Genomic DNA, 21,598 nt, shown 5'->3' on the forward strand with positions numbered 1-21,598 from the left:
TTGTATTTTCTTTTGGCTTGCTGTAAATGTGTAGTTGCTTCTTTGAAAGCTTGAGTTATTGTAGAATGCAGATGGTCTACTGCGGGCATTTCGAGGCTTTGAGGCGAGTCAAGATCTGAGTTTCGAGTGTGATGCCCATATAAGGTATAAAAAGGACTTTGCCCAGTTCCAGAATGTACCGAATTATTGTATGCATATTCGGCAATCCAAAGAATATCCTTCTAATTACTTTCAGATTGATGCAACATACACCGTAAATATTGTTCAAGGGTCTGGTTAGTCCTCTCTGTTTGACCATCGGTCTGAGGGTGGTGGCTGGTTGATAATCTTACGTCGATTTGTGCCAGCTGACAACACTTTCTCCAAAAATGGGAAATGAATTGGCTTCCATGTAAACAAATGATATTTTCAAGGAATTCCGTGGCTAGGACAGAAGCTGAAGGTAAACCTTTTAATGGAATGAAGTGGGCCATTTTGGAAAATATATCCACAATAACAAGAATAGTGTTATATCCATAACAAGGAGGCAGGTCCGTAATAAAATCCAGTGACAAGGTGTGCCAAAGTGCCGGTGGAATGTCTAAGGGTTGAAGAAGGCCGGCTGGTCTTTTTTTTTTACCTTTATTTTGGGCACAAACACCACAGGACATCACAAAGGATTTAATGTCCTTTCGCCAAGAGGGCCACCAGAACTGTTGTTTAACCTTTTCTTCCGTCTTGGCAAAACCTGGGAGCCCCTCTATTAGAGTATCATGATAACGAGAAATAACCAGTTCTTGTAATTCTTTGTGTGGTAGAAATAAGTGCCCTTGGAAGTAAGGTAGATCATCATTGACAGTAAAGTAAGACCCCTTTTGAATCCAATCCTGCAAGGCTGTAGGGTCTAGGAGTTGTTTAACTCTAGCTTGAATGTCTTCCAGTGTTTGTAAAGAGGTCATTCCCAGAATTCTTTGTTCGGGAATTATCGGTACAGGTTCTGAGTTTTTATCTGTTTCTCCCATTCCTATTCGGGATAGAGCGTCCGCTTTGCCATTCTTGCTGCCAGGACGGTAGGTAATTACAAAATCGAATTCAGCAAAAAACAAAGCCCATCGGAGCTGACGTGATGATTGAGCTTTGGCAGTTTTCAAATATTGTAAGTTCCGGTGGTCAGTGATCACCGTGATGGTATGTCTAGCGCCAAGAAGATAATGCCTCCAAGCCTTAAAAGCGGACTTAATGGCTAATAACTCTTTGTCGGTGATTGCATAATTGACCTCAGGTGCTGAGAATTTTCTGGACCAAAATGCTACGGGGTGCAGTTGGTTAGTTTCGGGATCTCTTTGAGACAGGACAGCTCCCATGGCTAAGCTGGATGCGTCGGTTTTGACTATGTATGGGAGATCTGGACGCGGGTGTTTTAATACAGGTGCGGAGGTAAATTTAGCTTTTAATTCCTGAAAGGCCTGTTCGGCTTCCTCAGACCATTCGAAGCGTTTATTTTTCCTCAAGAGTGCAGTGATGGGTTGTGCAATACGTGAAAATTCCGGGATAAATCTGCGATAGAAATTGGCAAAGCCAAGCATGCTTTGAACGCCTTTCACAGAGCTAGGCGATGGCCATTTGAGGATGGCATCCACTTTTCGCGAGTCCATTCGGACTCCTTTAGGTGTCAGGATGAAACCAAGAAACTCGACTTCCGTGGTATGGAAAACACACTTTTCAAGTTTTGCAAACAGTTTGTGTTGGCGCAATTTCTCAAGAACTGCCCTGACGTGCTTTTTGTGATCAGATTCCGAAGAGGAGTACACAAGAATGTCATCGATATATACGACAACACAAATATCGATGAGTTCCCAAAGGACATCGTTCATGAAGTTTTGGAAGGCAGCAGGTGCGTTGCACAATCCGAAAGGCATCACCTGGTACTCGAATAGTCCATATTTGGTGCGGAAGGCAGTTTTCGATTCGTCGCCTTCCTTTACTCGCACCAGATGGTAAGCCCCCCGGAGATCTAACTTGGTGTATATGCAGGCATCCTTCACCTGGTCAAGAAGTTTAGGGATCAGAGGCAAAGGGTAACGGTTTTTAACAGTTATCTGGTTCAATGCACGGTAGTCGATACAAGTTCTGAGGTCGCCTTCTTTTTTTGGCACGAAGAACAAAGCCGAGGATGCAGGAGACTTTGACAGGCGAATGAAACCATTGGCTAGGTGCTGATCTAAATATTGTTGCAAATGAAGATTCTCGGGTTCAGTAAGAGCATAAATCCTGCTACAAGGGGGTTGTGCACCGGGCATCAGATCGATTTGGCAATCGTACGACCTGTGAGGGGGTAACGTGTTGGCCTGTTCCTTTTGGAAGACGTCTTGAAATTCTTGGTATTCCGGCGGTATTTGCAAAGTGGCAGGGGTTACTGTAGCCAGGCCTATATTTGGATTTCCTGGATAACAGGTTTGTGCACAATCCGGAAAGGTTATCCTCTTCGCTCGCCAGTCAATTCGAGGATTATGTGTTTCTAACCAAGGGATTCCTAGAATTACCTGAAACTGTGAAGCCTTGATTACGTCAAACACAACAGCCTCCCGATGCCCGTCCTGACCCACTAATGTCACCTCTGCAGTGGAATGTGTTACCGGCCCAGAGGCGATTTCGGTTCCATCTACTGTCGTGATGACCTCTTTACTGGTTTTAAGACGAAGAGGGAGGTTGATCCTGGAAGCCAATTCACGATCCACATAGTTTCCTATAGCCCCACTATCGATGTATGCCTTTATTGCATGCAACCGCCCAGGCTGTTCCGGATCTACGAGGACCATTGGCATGATGAAGTGTGAGGTCTGAGAGTTAGTTTTCAGGCTCGGCAAGCGGACCCCTACGCTTGTCGGGCATGGTCGTTTCCCGAATCAGGTTCCATATGGTTCTTATCCGCAGCTCCTACCGCCTTCTTGGGCGGTTTTACTGGGCAATCTCGTAAAAAGTGTCCAGAAGCCCCACAATAAAGACATAATCGCATCTGCCGTCTTCTTTCACGTTCTTTTTGAGTTAAAGGTCCTTTAACCCCTCCAATTTGCATAGGTTCAGAAACATTGGCACCCTTGGGGTTAACGTGAGTCTTGACCAACACCCGTGTCTCAAACTTGGATCGATCTGCCTTTCTGTTTTGAAGCCTGTGATCTAATTGGACCACTAAGTCTATATATTCCATGCAGTCTTGGGGCGGATTTACAACTTGGGCCAGGACATCCTTAAGTTCTCCACGTAGACCTCGATGAAATAACGTGATTCTTTTATCCTCTGGCCACCCAGTCTCCACAACCAACCTATTGAAGGTTGCGATATAGGCTAAGAGATCCTGGTTACCCTGTCGTAGGGACAGAAGTTCGTTGTCCAGGGCCTGTCCCTGAGAGTGCCGAGCAAATAATCTATCCATGCGTGTCTGAAAGCCTTGAAAATCCCAGAGTATTGGGTCATCTTGAGCGACCAGTGGAACTGACCAATCGGCAGCACAGCCGCTGAGATATGATAATACAAAAGCTACCTTGGTTTGGTCGTTAGGAAAGGCCCCAGGTCTGCAGAGGAAGTGCAATCGCATTGATTCATGAATACTGCAAATCTTTTGGGGTCCCCGGCAAAACGTTCAGGTGGGGCCAACGGCATATTTCCAGGTAGATTAATTTGCACTGGGTTACTTGAAACCACTGGGGCGGGAATACCCCCTGAACCTGGTAGGGGAGTTTGTCCAGCCTGACCTTGCAATAGCTGCCTGGCAAGGTCATCAGTTTGTTCCTTAGATACAATTAGTTCTCTCCTGAGAGCGTTAGTCTCCTGACGAGCGGAATGCACTTCGGCCCGTAATTCCCCCAATAGGTGGGCCAACTGATCAGTCTCGGAAGTCTCCATAGCGCCTGGGTGGGAAATTGTAGGAAGGCTTCGCGTTCTGTAACGCTCACCTGACTCCCACGGAGACGCTGACCAGGTCTGGACTGCTGCGGCCTCTCCTAAGGTGATGCACAGAACTCGGAAGACCGACTGGACAGGACCCCCAAATCTCGCTTGTCTGAAGTTGTGGCGCGTCTCAATACTGGGACAATTTCAAGCAACATTCTTTCTTTTCCACGGCAGACCACTGTGTGTCAGATTGTTGATGGTTTTAAAAGGGAAAGGCAGAGATTAGTGCGAGCGAGAATCTCAGTTGGGGTGGGAGTTCCTCTGGTTCTGGGGGGCATACAGCCCCTTTTCTTCTGAATTGGAAATTGTTATCAGAATATCGGCCTCATTACAAGTTTGTCGGTCTGGAAATAAGGTGCCGGTAATAACATATAACAGTACTTTTCCAGACTAGTAAACTACAAGTCTGCCGGTAGGCCTGACCTGCCGGTAGATCAGGCCCCTACTGGCCCATACTGGCAGATAAATGCCTGAATCATTGTCACCGCCTTGGTTTTTCAGCCATACGAGGTTCCAATCTCGAATTGTATTACATAATCCATTCCAGGAAGGACTTCCTCTTCCAGAGCGATTTGCCATGGAAGACAAGGTACTGATTGTCAAGGAGGTGCTAGACGTCACAAGCAAGGCAGCAATCGTGCCAACAGCATGTCACTCCTAGTGATTCCTGAGAAAATCTTTTCCTAGTGTCCATCCGAAAAGGAAAAATGTTGATTGGTGGCCAATTTCTGTGAATTTAACAGCTGGGTCATTTCTCACCACTTCAAAGGGGAGGGCATCCATATTTCCAGAGGGGGATATAACGCTCACCTGACTCACACGGAGACGCTGACCAGGTCTGGACTGCTGCGGCCTCTTCTAAGGTGATGCGCAGAACTCGGAAGACCGACTGGACAGAACCCCTAAATCTCGCTTGTCTGACTCGCAGGAGAATCCTTCTGCAGATGGAGAAAGGGGATTAACTACCTGCGGAGTAGCGCGTCGGCCTCCCACTTCCCTCTTTCACTCTCCTCAGACCACCTCTGAAATTCCCTGTTAACTCTCACCTTAAGGTTTGAAAGGATGAGCTCTCCATCCTGCTTCTGGTGCAGGGGTGCGATTATATCCAGTTACTTCACTGGTGTTCGGATTGGTGAGGTTCCAAGCTTACTTGACTTTCCTGGCAAGATGCCGTAAGTATACTGTTCTAAAAGTTCAAGAGTTGGCCTCCTTTTCTATTTGCCTTTATATTCAGTAGTCCGTCTCGTATCCCTTTTATCACAGGTGCTGAGTGAAGATTTTGCGTAGAGGAAACAATTCGCAGAAGGTAAATTCAGGTGAGTTTATGATGGGTGGTTCCTTTAATGTCCTTATATTCACCCACTTATGCGTGTGTCTTTTTTCCCCATAGGGGCCGGGGTACGGTACTGCCGAAGAAGCGGCGCCGACCCGAGATGAGGAAAGATTCTCCCAACAATAATCAGGTAAGTCTTATGGTGAAAATCTGGCTTTCCTCAATATGTTCCTTTTGCCCACCTTTTGTTCTGCTCTTCCCCCTTAGGCGCAGGTATGAGGCGGATCGTGCAGATGGTCGCTAAGGAGCATGGAGATGCCTCGCGAACAGATGAGTTGAACGCGGTGCTGCAGCGAGCAACGCAATGCGTCTTTCAAATAAATGTCTTCCCTTAGGATCGCCGGCGTGATGACTCCGGACTCCGGGTAGAAGAAGGTAATGTTCTTCTGTTCACCTTTTCCCTTCTCTTCTTTCCTTTCAGGTGTTCCAGGATGGAGGCGGGCGTGGCTGGAGTCAGGATGCAGGAGCAGACACGGTGAGCGTCCAGCTGCTAGGTGCAGAACAACGCGAAGCATGAGCTTCTGTCTGGGCGTGGCTTAAATAGCCCCCAAAGTAGTTCCAGGTACGTATTCTTCCCCGGCCACGCTCGAGTGGCAAAATAGTCCCACAGGTAAAATAGTCCCTTTCAGGCCTCAAAGAGGTCTGGATCTGGCAGCACGGTCTGCATCAGGTAAGTTCACATAAACACTCCCTTTATGAGCCTGGCGCCTATGGCGCCAGGACTGAGGTCCAAAATGAGCCTGGCGCCAAAGGGGCCAGGACAGTGTCCAAAGGGCCCCTACTAGGGGTTGCTGGCCTTTTCCCCGGGAACATGATGTCTGCTTCCGGGGACGCTGGTCCTGGACTGGTTCTCCGGGAGTAGGCATCATGACAGGGGATTCGTTGGTTCTCCTAGACTTACAGGGTGCATATCTGAAAATAATAATTTTCTGCAGTTTGTTTAGAGAGGTCATGTGTGGGAATTCCTTAGTGTTCCCATCACTCCCCGGTGTTTCACCAAGTAGATAAAACCGGTAGCCCCCGGTCTAAGAAAGCAAAGAGTGATTCTGATAGTTTTTCTAGATTACATGATTTTCAAGTCTCAAGCAAGTATGGTTTTGGCAGGTTGAGCTGGTGATCTTCCTACTTCGGGTTCAGGAGTTTTTGGGCTTCCGGGTGGACATGGTCATGGCTGTCCTACAGCTGCCAGTCTCAAAGTTTGCAACATAAAGTAATTCACGAAATCATCTGAATCTCAGGAAGTTAGCGCCCTTGGTGGGTTTAATTGCCTATTCTGTTCAGGACATGTACCACCCCCCCTACATTACAGGGTGCTACTAAAGCTGCAGTTGCACCACCTGTGCAAGAGGTCAACTAGGTACCAGATGGTGCTCCTGCACTTTAAAGCCCTTACTGTACTACAGGGATGGAAAGACCACATGGACAATTGGAACAGGTGAAAAAATGTTGGATGCACACCAGATCTGGTAATTGACTCAAATTCCAGCATGTCTGATTGGATCAGAAGATGTGGAGAGATCTTTACTTGAAGAAGTGGTCTCTGAAAGAATAAGGTCTCTTCCTCAAATGTTTGTAACTCCTGGCAGGTTCTTCCATGGTTAGGACTCTTCTAATCTGCTCTGGATGGACAATATCTCTGACATTTACTGTCACAACTATCTGAGGTGCGCCACACACAGGGTTTTAGCAGGATAAGTGAAGGAATTCTGGCATTATTGCATACACAACAATATTGTGGTCATTTTAGAATATCTTTGTCGACTTTCTCTCCAATGTCGTTGATGACTTAACCTCTAGGTATCTGGAAGATCTCAGTGACTGATGACTGGATTTAGTAGTGTTTTGAGGGTTTTTGGAAATGTGGGTTCTGTTGCCTGTTGTGACAAATTGTATTCTGCTTGCAGGAGTACAAGGACGAGTAAGGGTGAAAATGCCCAACCCGCCCTCACACTTTTACAAACCAAGAGCCAACACAATCATAAAAGTAAAACAGGTATAGTAAAGAGATATACCTCCTTTGCCTTTTGTGGTAACGTGGGCCGAGTGAAGGCTAAGCTCTTAAGAGGGGTGTGTAGGTGATCAAGTAGTGACCCAAACAACACAGTAATACAGTCCAAAAAAGGGGAATGTCCAATCAAGGTTCTACACAAATATATACTTTAATCAAACACACCATTTGCAAGAAAACTAACTAGAAAACACTGTCCAAACCCCCCAAACCGCTGTGGGTATAATAGTGAGGCTGCAACAGATAGAACAATGTAGCACTCTGACTATGAATACTGAGGTGATAGGTAAATTATTAACCACCAAAAGGATATATCTTTGGGTGAAAAAAGGTGCAAAAGTGAGCTAAAAAGTCTCTAGGGCAGAAGTGGACCAAGGGAGAAGTTATTAATCTACAGTACCTTGTTTCGCTCTTTGGCGGGTTGACAGTGTAGAACCCAGTTTTGAGCAGTGATGTGAGCAGATTGAGCTCAGTTTGTTTGGGTACAGTGGATCATGGCGGCCCAAGCAGCAAGCAGGAGTGTAGCGGCTTCAAATGCAGCAGCTCTGTGTGGCTCAAAAGTGGATTTCAGCAATGCAGGTTGGGGCCCTCACCAGGATCTCTTCGCGGTCGGGCTGAGTCGAGCCAAGCCGGGTTGTATCCACAGGGAATGGTCAATGAGTGACACTCCAGCGGTTCAAGTGGGTGGGTGGTGGTGGTCAAAATAGTGATCCTGTTGCTCTGATGTGCTGTTCAGCAAAGCATCAGTGTTGAGGGGCAAGTCAGGTTGAGTCATGGGTCAAGTCAGGTCAAGTCATGGCGTAACCCCTGGTTTGAGTCGACAAGTAACTCTCCAGTGGTTTGATTCGGGTCCTGGTTTTGAGTGGTCAATTCGCACCTAGCAGGTGATGGGCTCAGCAAGGGCATGAAGCAGCATAGAGTGAGTAGAGAGCTCAATGTGAAAGTAGCACTGGTGGGATCTCTCAGCATCAATGGCATCGAGCTCGGCTTTGATGACATTGAGTTCGGTTTTTATGGCAGTCTGACCAGTTTGAAGGCAGCAGAATTGGATGCCCTAGTAGATCTGGTCCTACAGATGCTCAGACCCCCAATTTTTGGGCTCAAGGACAGAGTGAGTCCTGGGAGATTCCGGTGCAGAATGGCAGGTCCCGGCCCACAGCAAGTGTTACTCCCAATGTGCCCTGGAAGTGGGTGGAGGCAGAGTTATCCTCTGCTTTGGGCTACTCCTTCTTCACCTCAATGGCTGAGGGCTTTGGAAAGTGCAACTCTCTCAAAAGAGGTCCAATGAATCCTTCTAATGCGTTGTTCCAGAATGAATCAAAGAAGTGGTGTGAGACCCCATTGTTTAAAAGTAAAAGCCACCAGGTGATTGAACTGAAGATAGCCTGCCTCAGTGGTCCAATCCCTGTCCTTAGAATGGATGGACTTTGCCTTTTTGACATCACAACCAAAGTTATTTGCTCTAGAGGAGGTGGGGGAGACAAGAAGAAGAGAGAGAGGCAAAGAGGAACAAGAGGGTGCAAGTCTTCCACCACTGTACAGAGATCTTCTGTCTACACAAACATTTCCCCCTTCCCTTCTCACTACTATCAAGGCCTTTACAAATGTAGTACCCTGGTGTGATGCTACTTGCTTTGAATTGGTGTGCTCCTTAAATGCCTAGTGTGCTCCTTAAATGCCTAGTCTCAGGACAACTGACTTTTGCGTGGCTGTCTCTGGAGGAGGGTGTTACCTAACCTCACAAAGAGATCAAAGAAGATGCAGGGCCATTCAGGTACCTGTCCTTTCATTTGGCAGGCTCAGCCTGTCTGGCTAGAACACACACACCACCTTCCACAGGTGAGCTGGCTCAAAGGATCTGACACGTGTGATCTCAAATGGAATGTGGCTGCAATGATCATGAGTAGTGCCACGCACCATGCTTAATCCCAGGCATAGTTTATCTTTAGAGTTTACCCTGCTACCAGCCTGGGCAACTTATAATCATCATAGTTTTGGTACAGGGGTGCATATCTCAAATGCTATAAAGAGGTGCCCCCAGGTCTCCCGCGTACCTGTGGTTTTCAGCTTTCGATCCAAGTTCCTCCTGGTGCTGGTGTCAAATCTGCTCCTGAGATGATATGGTAAGGAAGATCACCCCCAGCCTCTAGTCTGAGATACTGTAACTTAACCGGAAACCGGGAGCCCTCTCCCAACACCACAGAAAGGACCACCCATGTATTAAGGTGGTGTCAGGACAGTACAAAAAACTGATGTGGGCGCCCAAGAAGAGGAAGGAAAAAAGGTAGCCAGAACAAGAAACAAGGAAAGGCAGGGAGACATAATCCAGAACAGAGAAGCAGGTCCAAGGAAAGGGAGAAGGAGAGAGAGTGACCTCAACGAAGAGAGATAAGAGAATAATGCTGGCAGTTTAGAAAAGGGCTGACCAAGAGGAAGTAGAGACTGGCACAAGGATTTGAAAAGGGCAACGTCAATCCTCAAGCAAGGAAAGTTGTGTTGCACAGATGGCAGCGTCAGTTCCCCTTATGTACCTTCTTGCGAGATCGATGCGCCATGGCCGCATTGGGTAACCCATAGCAACCACAACAAGTCGTGTGAACCGTGCAGGTGCGGAAACCGGCATCTGGTCCCCTGCGCATGCGCGCTCTTCAAGATGGCAGCCCCCATGAGAAGGGGCCAGTGAGAAGGACCACATCATGACGGCCCCGGTAGGAGGCGATCCCCCAAATGCCAGCGTGTCCTCCAGGAAAGGTAAGCGCAGCGCCGCAATAAAGGCAGCACCATGACATGCTGCCCCTCCTCCCCAGGGACCGGAAGGAGCACCAGGCTTCCAAGGGCAACGCAGTAAGAAACGACACACAAAATGGGGGGCATGGACACCAAAAGCGGGTTCCCAGGAGTTGTCAGATGCAGCATAAGCCTTCCAGGAGGCCAAGAACTGGAGCCGACCACAGTGGATGCGGGATTCACAAATATCAGCTACATCGTACTCGGGACAGCCAGACAGCAAAAGCAGACCAGGACGGGGTTGAGGATGATGGAACTGATCAGTCCAATGTGGTTTCAGTAGGGACACATGAAAAATGGGATCTACCTTCTAAGCCGGAGCCAGAGCAAGATGAAAAGTCACAGAGGAAATCAGGTGAGATATCCGAAAGGTACCAAAAAAACAAGAGGCAAGTTTCTGAGGGATGTGCCACAAAGGTAAGCTCTTGGTGGAGAGCCACACCTTATGCCCTGGTTTGAAGAGAGGTACTAAAGAGCAGCGCTTGTCTACGACAGTCTTAAGCATGGCCTTGGCATCTGTAAGATGTTTGAACACCTTGCCGTGTATTTACTGTAGATGAAGGGCCAGATTGTTGCTAGACACCATCGGACCAGGAACTACTGCATGCATTGGCAGGACTTCTGGATGAAACTCCATACAACAGTAGTAGGGAGTAACCCCAGTCACAGAATGAGCAGTGTTGTTGTAGGCTACCTCTGCCATGAGTAGATATGTGCTGCTATCTGTCTGCATACCACATGTAAAACCCTGCAGATACAGCTCAAGGGAGTAGTTGGTGCGCTCAGTCTGACCATTGGTCTGCGGGTGGCATCCTGAGCAGAAAGCTGTAGTGATCCCAACGAGTTTGCACAATGCAGTTCAAAAGCGGGACGTAAACTGGGATCCACGTTCAGAAATGATCTTAGTGGGTAGACCATGCAAATGGAATACATGAGTGAAGAGCACCTCATCCATGTGTGTAGCCGAAGGGAGTCCTGTTACCACAATGATTGTAAGGATGCTGGCCAAAGTGCAAAGAGATGTGGCATCCTTGGTGAGGGTGGCAATGTTTTGAATAGTGCACATCTCATTCCAACATCTGCTGTCGGCCTCTGCACCCGGGCCTCTTTTATGTGCGAACCTATTTAATTTACAACTTTTCTCATAGTAAAATAGTTCAGCATGCTGGAAGTGTGTCCATGGGGCCAATTTGAACATTATTTTCAGAGCCTCGTTTGGTTCACAGTCCACCTCTGGTAGAGTGTCATTTTGTTTCTGCTCTGTCAGTGATGTTGGCGGGTGCTGATGTCTAACTGAGCAACTGTGCTGAAAATGGTGGGGGGGCATGACATCTAAAGGAGAGGGGCCCATGACAAATGAGGGGGACAAAATGGTGTGCCACAAAAGTTGGGGGGAGGACAAACACCCTTGTCCCACCCTATAATTACGCCCATGCTGACCTACAATTCTCTTGAGGTGGCGAGAGCGTGATGTGTGCTCCAGACATAGCTGCTAGATGGCCAGAATTACTTTGCTTGTCATCATCTGAGGATCTGATGGTATTGAAAGAACTGCCCTGTTGTTTTCGCTCTAGGTGCTATTTTGGAATTGTTGTTCTGACTTTGGGGGTGGACTAGGTTTCGGTAGTTAGAATTTGAACTGGTTCATGGATATTGAATCAAGGAAAGAGGAGGGTCTAGGCACAGGATATGAGGTCACGAGAGGGATACTATGACAGGATTGGACAGTGGAATTGAGAATTTTATAAAAGGTTACGAATTCATACCCAAAAAAAACAAGAGACCCCAGAGTTGCTTTGGGATGTAGTCTATTTGCTCTTCAACGTGTTTTGAAAGGGGATTGAAGCCTGTGGGTCTTTAATAGAATTAATATACCCCCCTGTACTGCTTACTATGGGCTGGAATCACTGTAGCAGAGGACATATGTTGGCAAGGAATCAGGGTGTGACTGACAGACCGTCTTGTTGGGACTCAACATTCCCATGTATTGCAGATTCTAGAACAGGGGTTTGCAAACTATGGTTCTCCAGATGTTCTGGACTACAACTCCCATGATCCCCCACCATTGACTGTGATGGCTAGGGCTGATTGGAGCTGTAGTCCAACATATCTGGCGAGCCAAAGTCCCTTCTTGCCTGCAGTCAGATCCTGTTTCCAGTAGTGGCATGGCCCTGCTCATATTGATTGGATATGGCGGTGTACAGGGTAGTCACCAATATGGGTAGGGTCTACAGAGTCAATGGGAGGGCCAAGACAAGACTTGAAATGACGCACATATTGAAGTTACCTTCATTCCAGGCTCCCCCTGGGGATACAGGTGCCCTTCTGTTGCCTCCTGCGAAAAGAAGAAAACGATTTTAGATGAAACGGGGCTCATGGCACTCGAAGCACGATCTCTGGGGTGAGCCGTGATGACGTATAATGGAAGCAGCCACGGGGTACTTTTCTTTGTAATCACAAGGGTTCTAATGCATATGTTATGGAGGGAGCAAGCTTTGTGAACGATTGTCATGGGAAGGACACAAGAAATCAAGCAAAGATATTTCACGTGGTCGCACCACAAAATGAAACAAGGCCTACCTCTGATGAGCAGAAATGGAAATGCGACTTTAGGAAAAATAATCATGCCTTTAATTGGGCCAGCATCATGTAAGATTCCACAAAGTGGATTGGACAGTGACAGCAACATGAACCAGACTTCGAACACTACAGCAGGTTACTGTGCGCCTAACAGGACCTTTAATTGGAAAACACAAAGGTGCACCCAGAAGGATAGAGCGTTGCAAGATGCAAAAAAAGGATACATGTGTTAAGAATCTGGCCTGTGGTGGCAGGTGGGTAGGTGTAAATGTGCAGACGCCAGGGTCCATGTATGTGTAGGGATGTGTGTGTGTGTGCGGCATGCCCGTGTACAAGGATCTGGCCTCCCCTGGCAAGTGGACAGCTGTGAACGTGCAGACGCCAGGGTCACTTTACGTGAAGGGATGTGTGTGTGTGACTGTGTGTGTGTGCTCATTCTCGTGTGCAAGAATCTGGCCTCCCCTGGCAAGTGTGCAGCTCTGAATGTGTGGAACCCATGGTCCCTTTATGTGATGGGATGTGTGTGGGTCTGCATGCGTACATGCCCACCTGCAAGGATCTGGCCTCCCCCATATCTTAACACACCTGCTTTTGGCGGGTGGCACACGACTTGCAATCAGCTGACTCACCTGTCAAGCCCTTTATAATCCCATTCACTTCAAGGGGATCTCACCCGCTCCCACCCAACCCCCCCAAATAAAATCCGTGTTTTCACACACCTTTGTGACACAAAAGGTTGAGAACTATCTCTCCCCTGGAAAGTGGGCAGGTGTGAATGTGCAGATGCTGTGGTCGCTTTATGTGAAGGGATGTGTGCGCGTGTATGTGTGTGTCTGCGCATGCATGCCTGCATGCAAGGATCTGGCCTCCCCTGGCAAGTGGACAGCTGTGAATGTGCCGATTGCAGGTCCCCTTTATGTGTGTAGAGCGACATGACCTAAAACCTGTACGATAAATAACCACTGCACTGCTTTGCAAGGGAAAACAGGGTTTATTATATGAAAAGTTTTAAGACAGTCCCATGGAACTGAACTGACAAGGAGCTTGTCACGCCCCAAGAAGTTACAGGTTATATAGTGAAAATCCACACTTTATCATACATAGATTAGTAAGTCATCCCGCCACCCTCGTTGGCTACCGCTTATATGACATGATAATATCCCCCTTTTGTCCCTGGATCGATTGGCCACACCTTATCTAAGCCCATTCGCCAATGAACGTGGCCCACTACATCGTTACTATTGAATTCTAGTACATGACTGGTAAACAGGTATATAGATACACTAATACATCTTGACCATCACGTGATGTGCATCCCTCCGACCCAGGCGCATTCAAAGTAAGACTGGCGAGGCCAACTCTGCTTTGGTAAGACAAAGGGCATTCTCATTACACCAGATACTGCAGCGCACACATAAGATGCACCCTCAACCTAGTGCTAAATGTACTGGTATCTCCTCCGCTCTTCTTATCCCAAATCAGGGTATGTTCCAGACGTGGCTCCCCCTTATCTCCTTTAGAGCCCAGGTGCGCAGTAGAGGCTTGATCAGGGCACCACTCTTAAGCCTGAATTTCATGTTTTTATTTGCTTTGGTTATACATCTACATGTTATTCAAATGGGATGACTGCTCATGGGGAGAGGGCAGTAGTGCTCTAAATCTACGCCTGGCCTGTTGGCATCACAAGCCCTTGTGTTCTGTTCTCATGAATGTGTCCTACAAAGGGGACATCCCAACATACCCTCATCTAACATTCCATTCCCATCGCCTTAGAGCTCTACAGCTCGATACAATTAGCATTTGTCTACGCAGCGTGGGTGTCTCTGACCTCCACTTCTCTCTTGGGGGGATGGAAAGGGGATTTGTCTTGGGACTGAGCTAAGCAGAGCCGCAGCTCCACATCAGGGCCTTCATTCTGCTCATCGTGTGCTAGGACTTGAAATCCAATATGACTGCACTAATTCCATGCCGAGCCGCTGACCTCGCTTTTACCGCAACGCCTTTCTTACTCCCATCTTCACTCTCCACCTATTTCAGAACCAAACTCGCAACTCAGTCAAAACATAACATTGTATACCATTTCTAAACACAGGGCCTAAAATACACTGCCCTACCTATAACGTATGCAACCGTAACATTAATACTGTTGTTGCTCTTTCTCTGTTGTTATATGATGTATCTATTAGGTGTCAGAACTCACTGCAAGTGATACACGTGCCTTCTGCAGCTCAAAACCCAACCTGCTCCCACTGTGGCACTTAATAATAGGTTTTTCTCGGCCTGAACCTTTTTGCCTGGTTGGGACACTGTAAGTGCATCCCAATATGTGAAGGGATGGGTTTGTGAGTGTGCACGTGTCCGTTTGCTAGGATCTGGCCTACCCTGACAAGTGGGCAGCTGTGAATGTGTAGATGCCAGAGTCCTTTTTATGTGAAGGGATGTGTGTGTGTGTCTGGGTGTGTGTGTGTGAATGAGCGTGTGTGCCTCTTCTTCAAGGATCTGGCCTCCCCTAGCAGGTGGGAAGCTATGAATGTGCAGATGCCAGAGTCCCTTAATGTGAAGGGATGTGTGTGTCTGTGTGTGTGATGTGTTGTGTGTGTGTGTGTGTCTGTGTGTGTGAGTGAGTGAGAGCGCGTGCCCCGTGTGCAAGGATCTGACTCCGCCTGGCAGGTGGGCAGCTGTAAATTTGCAAATGACAGGGTCCCTTTATGTGAAGGGGGAGTGGGGTCTGTGTGTGTGTGTGGGTGTGTGTGGTGTGCAAGGATCTGGCCTCCCCTAGCAGGCGGGCAGCTGTGAATGTGCAGATGCCTGGGTCCCTTTATGTGAAGGGATGTGTGTGTGTGTGTGTTTGTGAGCGCGCACATGCCCGGTGTGCAAGGATCTGGACTCCCCGAGGAGGTGGGCAGTTGTGAATAGGCGCATTGCAGTTCAGCCTGTGGTCACCCGGGGCTTTGTTGATGGAAGTTATTCAGGTACTCCCAGTTTGTTGAACCTGTTCTGTTCGCTACCTTTCAAGCACACAGCAGGGGTGGACTGGATGTCTTGGTCTCATTGAAAAGGAGGTGCATGCGTGCCCTCATGCTGCGACCCTTTCATAGAACTCTTCGTCTGCCTCCTTGCTGTTGCTTTGTCCTGCCCCAGGAACATCCAACGTGTTTAAATGTAGCAATGCCTCACTCTCCACCAATTACAACAGCGCATGATTAAGGATGCTCCTGGGGACAAACGATGGGTCTGCATTAAGTGCGAGATGTAGGAGAGTGTGGGAGTGCTGGTGGGAGGAAACGAGAGTCAACACCTTCACCCATCCAAGTAGTTTCTCAACACTTCCAGGGTCAGCTGAAGATCTCTCATGACTCATGGGGGGCACGTTTCAACATGATGTTTGACGCCCCCCCCCTGCCTTACAGCTGCAAAGAACAGTCAGTCAAAAGAAAGCAGCGAGGGGGCTAATAGCAGCAGATTATCGTGGGACAGGCTGCCAGCAGGGAGCTGAAACACCAAAGGTCCACTGAAAAGCTATTAATCACAGTTTGACAGCATGCTGCTAACATTGGAGGGACGGATTGGTGGGAGGCATGGTGGGGGGGAGATCAGTGTAAAAAGGCAACGTGGTCATAATAAAGTTGCTGAATTTTCCAAGAGGGAGGTGGCCGCCTGAGGATGTCAGCAAAGACAGCATTTAATGCCCCAATTAAATGACAATGTTTCATTTGCCATGAGTCATGGGGCATCTGTTTGGGGCCCCCAAGAGCTCCAGGAGCTCTTTTCAAGTGAAATGTTTGAAAGGCCCTGACGCCATTCCTGCTGTGTCTGTGCTTGTTTAAAAAGAGCATTAAAGTTATGGAAGGAAATCCCTTTTCCAGCTCTGACAAACTATTGAGAATTCCTCTGCTTCTTATTCCATTCCATCGAACGTTGTGTGGATGTGGGGTCGAGGTTGTTTTAAAGGTGATCCTCTGTAATGGCGCAGAACAGCTGAAAACAGTGGGGTGTAATCAGGGCCATTTCTAGGGGCAGGACAGCCTGTTAAATCTCTCACCTTAGAGAGCAGGTGCACTTTGCATCTTGACAATCATTAACAAGCAGCAACTACACATGCACCCACCCTGCTGACTCCATCCCACCCATTGTATTTATTTATTTATTGATCGCTTGTTAGGCGCTTATACAGTAAATAAATCCTGTTTCAAAGCCCCCGCAGGGAAACAGGGATGGAACATGGGATTTAAGTAAATACAAATACAGAGAATACACAAAAAGTAGATACAGTGGAGGGCAGGGAAGTACGAAACTATGTGCCTTGTGAGCATTCAGTACGAGCAAGTGCTGCAAGGAAGTGGAAAGTGGGGTAGGTGCTGAGGTGTCTGTGCTCGTGGGTGAACCACAGATGAAGTGCAAGGTAAGGTAAGTGCTACCCGGCCTGGAGCCGCCATGGGTGCAAAGTGCGAGTCTCCAGGGAAGAGGGTGTGCAGAGGCAACTGCTGAAGGTAGGCAGAAGCTGGGGAGATTGGTTGCATGCTGTCAAGGGCCCAGAGGATTCATAAGGGTCCAAGACACCAATCACAGCAACTGAGAGATGAGCAGAGTAGCGAAAAAGGGAAGGTGGAGGGGAAGAGGAAAGTCTGAAGGTGCTTTCAGAATTTGAGACGGTCCTGTTCAAGACACAGAGGGAGGGGGAGGCTGTTCCATAGTAGGGCAGTGCCTGTATGATGATGTGATGTCATTAAATTATAATAATAACTACATTTGTGTCTGTGGATGTGCGCAACAATGCGGTGGGCTGTGATAAAGTGATCTTATGGAACCCACACACAGACACACACACCATTTCTTTGTGTCTTAAAGGCCAATAAATGCAACAAGATGTACATGTGGCCTCATTATAGGTTTGCCGGTCCGGTAACAATGGCATGGTATAAGGACGTGACACCGGAGTGGACTGGAATGTCTGGTTTATTCACTCTCCAACTACGTACTAACCTTCTCCCTCATCACTCCTCCCTTCTCCCACGTGGGCTCCCTCTATGCCTCTTAATGGTGCAGAGTCTCGTAACATCACCCCAGACAAATGTCCTGACATTCGCCTCAGCACTCTTCAACTAGGCGAGGTGGTCTTCTGATGGTGCGTTGGGGCCTTTCACTCCTCTCGCTGGCCATGGGTGGCCCTGTTGTTTCCGATGGATCCGCCACCTGGTGATGGGTTTCTCCTGGGGGAACCCACAAGTCATCTCTGGGCTCTCGTGGTTCAGGATCAGGATCGGGTGGTGGTGGCCTTTCCTCTTCTCTCTTAACAAAGTGCTTGAATTAGGAACTGTTCCTTGTGACTTCCCTGTTTGCATTCTCAGCCGTCACCATGGTGCCTTTGATGGCTACAATATTGAGCGGCCTCTGTGCAAACCGGGCGTCAGTCTTCTTGGTGATTGCCTGTTGTACCAGAACTTCATTGCCCACTTAGAAGTTCATGGGCATAGCCCTTCTCCTCAAGTCTGTGTCTGCCCTCGCCTTCTCTTTCCTCTCAGTGTCCCTTCTTATGATGCCCGGATCTCCCTCCAACTGGGTCATTGGATTCCTTACGATACGGGTGTGGACAGCGTATTGCATCATTAGCTCTGCAGGTGCCTTGTTGGTGGCTTCGTGGGGGGTGTTCCAGTAATCTCGGAGGAGCCGGCATAGCACTTGATGGGGGTCAGTGCACTCGATGCAAGCTCTCTGAATTGTCTTCATAATGGAGGCCATAAACCGTTCAGCCATTCCATTAGCTTGTGGCCACCTATGCGTAATCTTCTGATGGGTGAACCCCATGTGTTTCGCAAAGGATGCAAACTCGTGACCACTGAATGGGGGTCCATTGTAGGATTTAATCATCCTGGGGGTGCCCCAATCGCTCAGTACTTTGTTGAATGTCACTGCTACATGGGCGAATGCAGTGATCGCCATTTTTTTGACAATAGGGAACCTTGAGTACTCATCAATGAACAGTAGGAGGTACCCTCCAGATGTAATGGGTCCATAAAGGTCAACCACTACTCTATCCCATGGCTTGTCTGGGATGTGCGTTGGCTGGAGTGGGACTGAGGCTTCTGCCTTCACCGTGCATTGACATGCTAAGCAGTTTTTCATCCATCTGTCAACCATCAAGTCTAAAAAGGAAACCACACGTGACACCGCAGCTGTCGTTTCGTGTTGTCGGCACCCCTGTGCCCCTCATTTGTCATCTCAATCACCACTTCCCTGAGCGTCACGGGAATGACCAGCTGACATCCTCTCAGGAAGACTGCATGGACCTTCACAGCTAGTTTGGTGTGTATCCTCGCAAGCCTGTCCATCTCTTCTCTGCACATCCCCGGGTGGTTTAAAACAGCATGTCGATAATCTTTCCACTTGTTGTTTCCTTTTAGACTGATTGCTAGCACCATGGATGGGTCTGCAGCGGATGCTGCTGCGACCATCTCGAGTGAAATTGCTGGTGGGAGAGCAATGGAGGCCATGTAGTTCATATATTCTATATCACCTTCTCTGGAGCTAGGCGTGCCTGTCGGGTGACGTGACAGGTAATCCGCTGGGTTGTTGTCATCCCCAGGCTTGTGGATAATGTCAAAGTTGTATTCTTGAAGTCCGATGCACCAGCGCTCAATCCTGTGAGGCATTTTGGTATGTGGGTTCCTGAATAGGGACAGCAGAGCCTGATGATCTGTGATCAATGTGAATTTCTTCCCTATGGCAAAGTTGTGAAAGTGCTCACAGGCCCATACTGCCGCCAGGCTCTCTTTCTCTGCTTGAGAATATGCAGATTCGGGTGGAGCCAGGGCTGTGCTCGCGTAGGCAACAATGTGTCTGGGGTGCTCATCAGGACTGCTAGTTTGTGCCAGAATTGCTCCTAGCCCTATGGGGCTCGCATCCACGATAATTTCTGTGTGCCAGTCAGGATCAAAGTAGGCCAACCGATGGGCTTCTGCCAGGGCTGTTTTGATGGTGTCGAATGCCTCTTGACATTCTTTCGACCCGGTAAACATGGTGTCTTTCTGCAGCAGGACGTCGTAATGGTTCTGCAATATACGCATTATGTGGAATGTAGCGAGTGCAGTAGCCTGTATCCCCGGAAATGATCGAACGTCCGCTAGTTGCGTTTGTTCCTGAAGGTTCGAAATGGTGCTGACCATGTCGGGGTCTGGCGTCATTCCTTCTGTGGAGAAGATGTGTCTGAAGAATTTTAACTTTGTCTTACTGAAACGGCCCTTGTCGATGTTAAGTGTTGGCCCTGCTTCTTGGACTGCCGTGCATGTCGCCAGTAGAGCAGTGTCATAATCCTCTCGGGACTTGCCGAAGACAAGGATATAATCGCTATAGTTCAGTGCTCCCCTTACCGGCCTGATGACTTGTCTGATAGCCTCCTGAAAGATTTCGGCAGCTGACGAAATGCCAAAGTTAAGGCGTCTGTATTGAAATCGGCCATTGTGGGTGGCAAAGGTGGCAATGCCCCTCGACTCTGGGTGTAGTTCCATCTGGTAGTAACCCTGATTGAGGTCCAGTTTGGAGAACATCACAGCCTTATTGAGCTGGACAATCATGTCTTTGATTCGGGGTCCCGGGTGTCGTTCTCTTTGCATGGCAGTGTTAGCCATCCGCATGTCTATGCACAGCCTCGACATCGTCCTTCTTTGGGCACAATCACCAGAGGTGAAACCTAGGGGGTCGGGCATGTTGCCGGTTCAATAATGCCATCGCAGAGCAGTTGGTTGAGCTCCTTTGAGACTGCCTCTTGCAAGTGGAACCCAACTCTCCTGGGATGATGGGGAATTATCTGGAACATGTTGTCGATATGCAGCTTAATGGGAGGACCTCTCAGTCTTCCCAGCCCTTTGCAGAAGAGCAGGAATTTTGTCAGGATTGTCTCTTTTGTGTTGGGAGTCTTCGATGTGGGGTTGACGTTTATCATGCATTTGGCCTCCTTATTGTCGCCTGATGGTGAGACTGACTGGATTACATATGCTTCACGGAAATGAATATCAATGAACCCTAGGCAGGATGCGGTATGGTAGCTCAGAAGGCATCTCCCTTTTGTTGGGCTCCGTATTATGTGAATGGCCGTGGCTATAGTAAGTCCATTGTGTATGAGTTGGTCGTAGGATTCATAGTCTTAGGAGTAATCTTGCGGGTGGTATTCTTCTACGACCTGTACGTAGCGTCTTGGCTGGTAGGATCTCGTCTGGTATGCTGGGCTTTGAGGAGTTCAACTGTACATTCTGCTTTGTGGTTGTGGAGACATTTGCAGAGTGGGAAATGGCCTGCCTTCCCTGCAGATGGACTGGAAGTGTCCCTCTCTACCACAGTTGCCGCATCTTTGGGAGCATGCAGGGCATGCCCCTGAGTGCGGGAACGCCATCCTGCAGCGGTAGCATTGTCTTTGTGGTCTGGGGCCTGTTTGGTTGCCCCTCTGTATGGTATGGCTCCCCTGTCACCAGGTCGCTGGTTTACGGGTTGGACCGCTGCAATGAGCTCGTTTTTGTCTTGCTTGGTGCTGGTATTTCCTATCATCGATGCCGCTTGTGCGTGTACTCTTTCAAAAATTCTGGCCAACTCGCTTACTTCGTCTATTGAGAGTGGATCTTTCAGTAGTTGCTTCTTCAGGGTTTGGGATATGCATCCCTCTATCACCCACAGTCTTATTGCTTCATCTAGAGAGAAGGCGTGGAACTGACAGTGTGTGCCTTTGACTCTCATCAACTTTTTCCTCCCCTCTCTGTGTGCACTGATTGAACATGTAGCGTTCATAATCACGAGTCTCTTGTTTAGGGCAGTTATCAGTGAGGTGAAATCTGGATGTTCTTCTTGGGGGATTCTCTTGATGACTGTCTTGATTTCACTACCGACAATGTTGATGAACATGCCCATCAGATTCAGTGACTTGTCTTAGCCTGCTGCTTTTATATAGTGGTTAAAGTCGTCCATCCATTCAA

The 21,598-nt window shown here is 48.3% G+C and overlaps 1 protein-coding gene across 1 annotated transcript in view; it reads right to left on the minus strand.

Moving 5' to 3' along the window:
* Positions 1 to 21,598, minus strand: part of LOC138514720 (collagen alpha-1(VII) chain-like) — a 1,453,166-nt gene that overhangs the window by 526,142 nt on the left and 905,426 nt on the right. Inside the window, exon 75 of the mRNA XM_069630120.1 lies at positions 12,346 to 12,393. Coding sequence (XP_069486221.1) covers positions 12,346 to 12,393 — 48 coding nt within the window. The remainder of the gene's footprint in view (positions 1 to 12,345; positions 12,394 to 21,598) is intronic.

Source organism: Ambystoma mexicanum, chromosome 12, assembly GCF_040938575.1.
Source record: "Ambystoma mexicanum isolate Mex_15411 chromosome 12, UKY_AmexF1_1, whole genome shotgun sequence".
Classification (NCBI taxonomy): Eukaryota; Metazoa; Chordata; class Amphibia; order Caudata; family Ambystomatidae; genus Ambystoma; species Ambystoma mexicanum.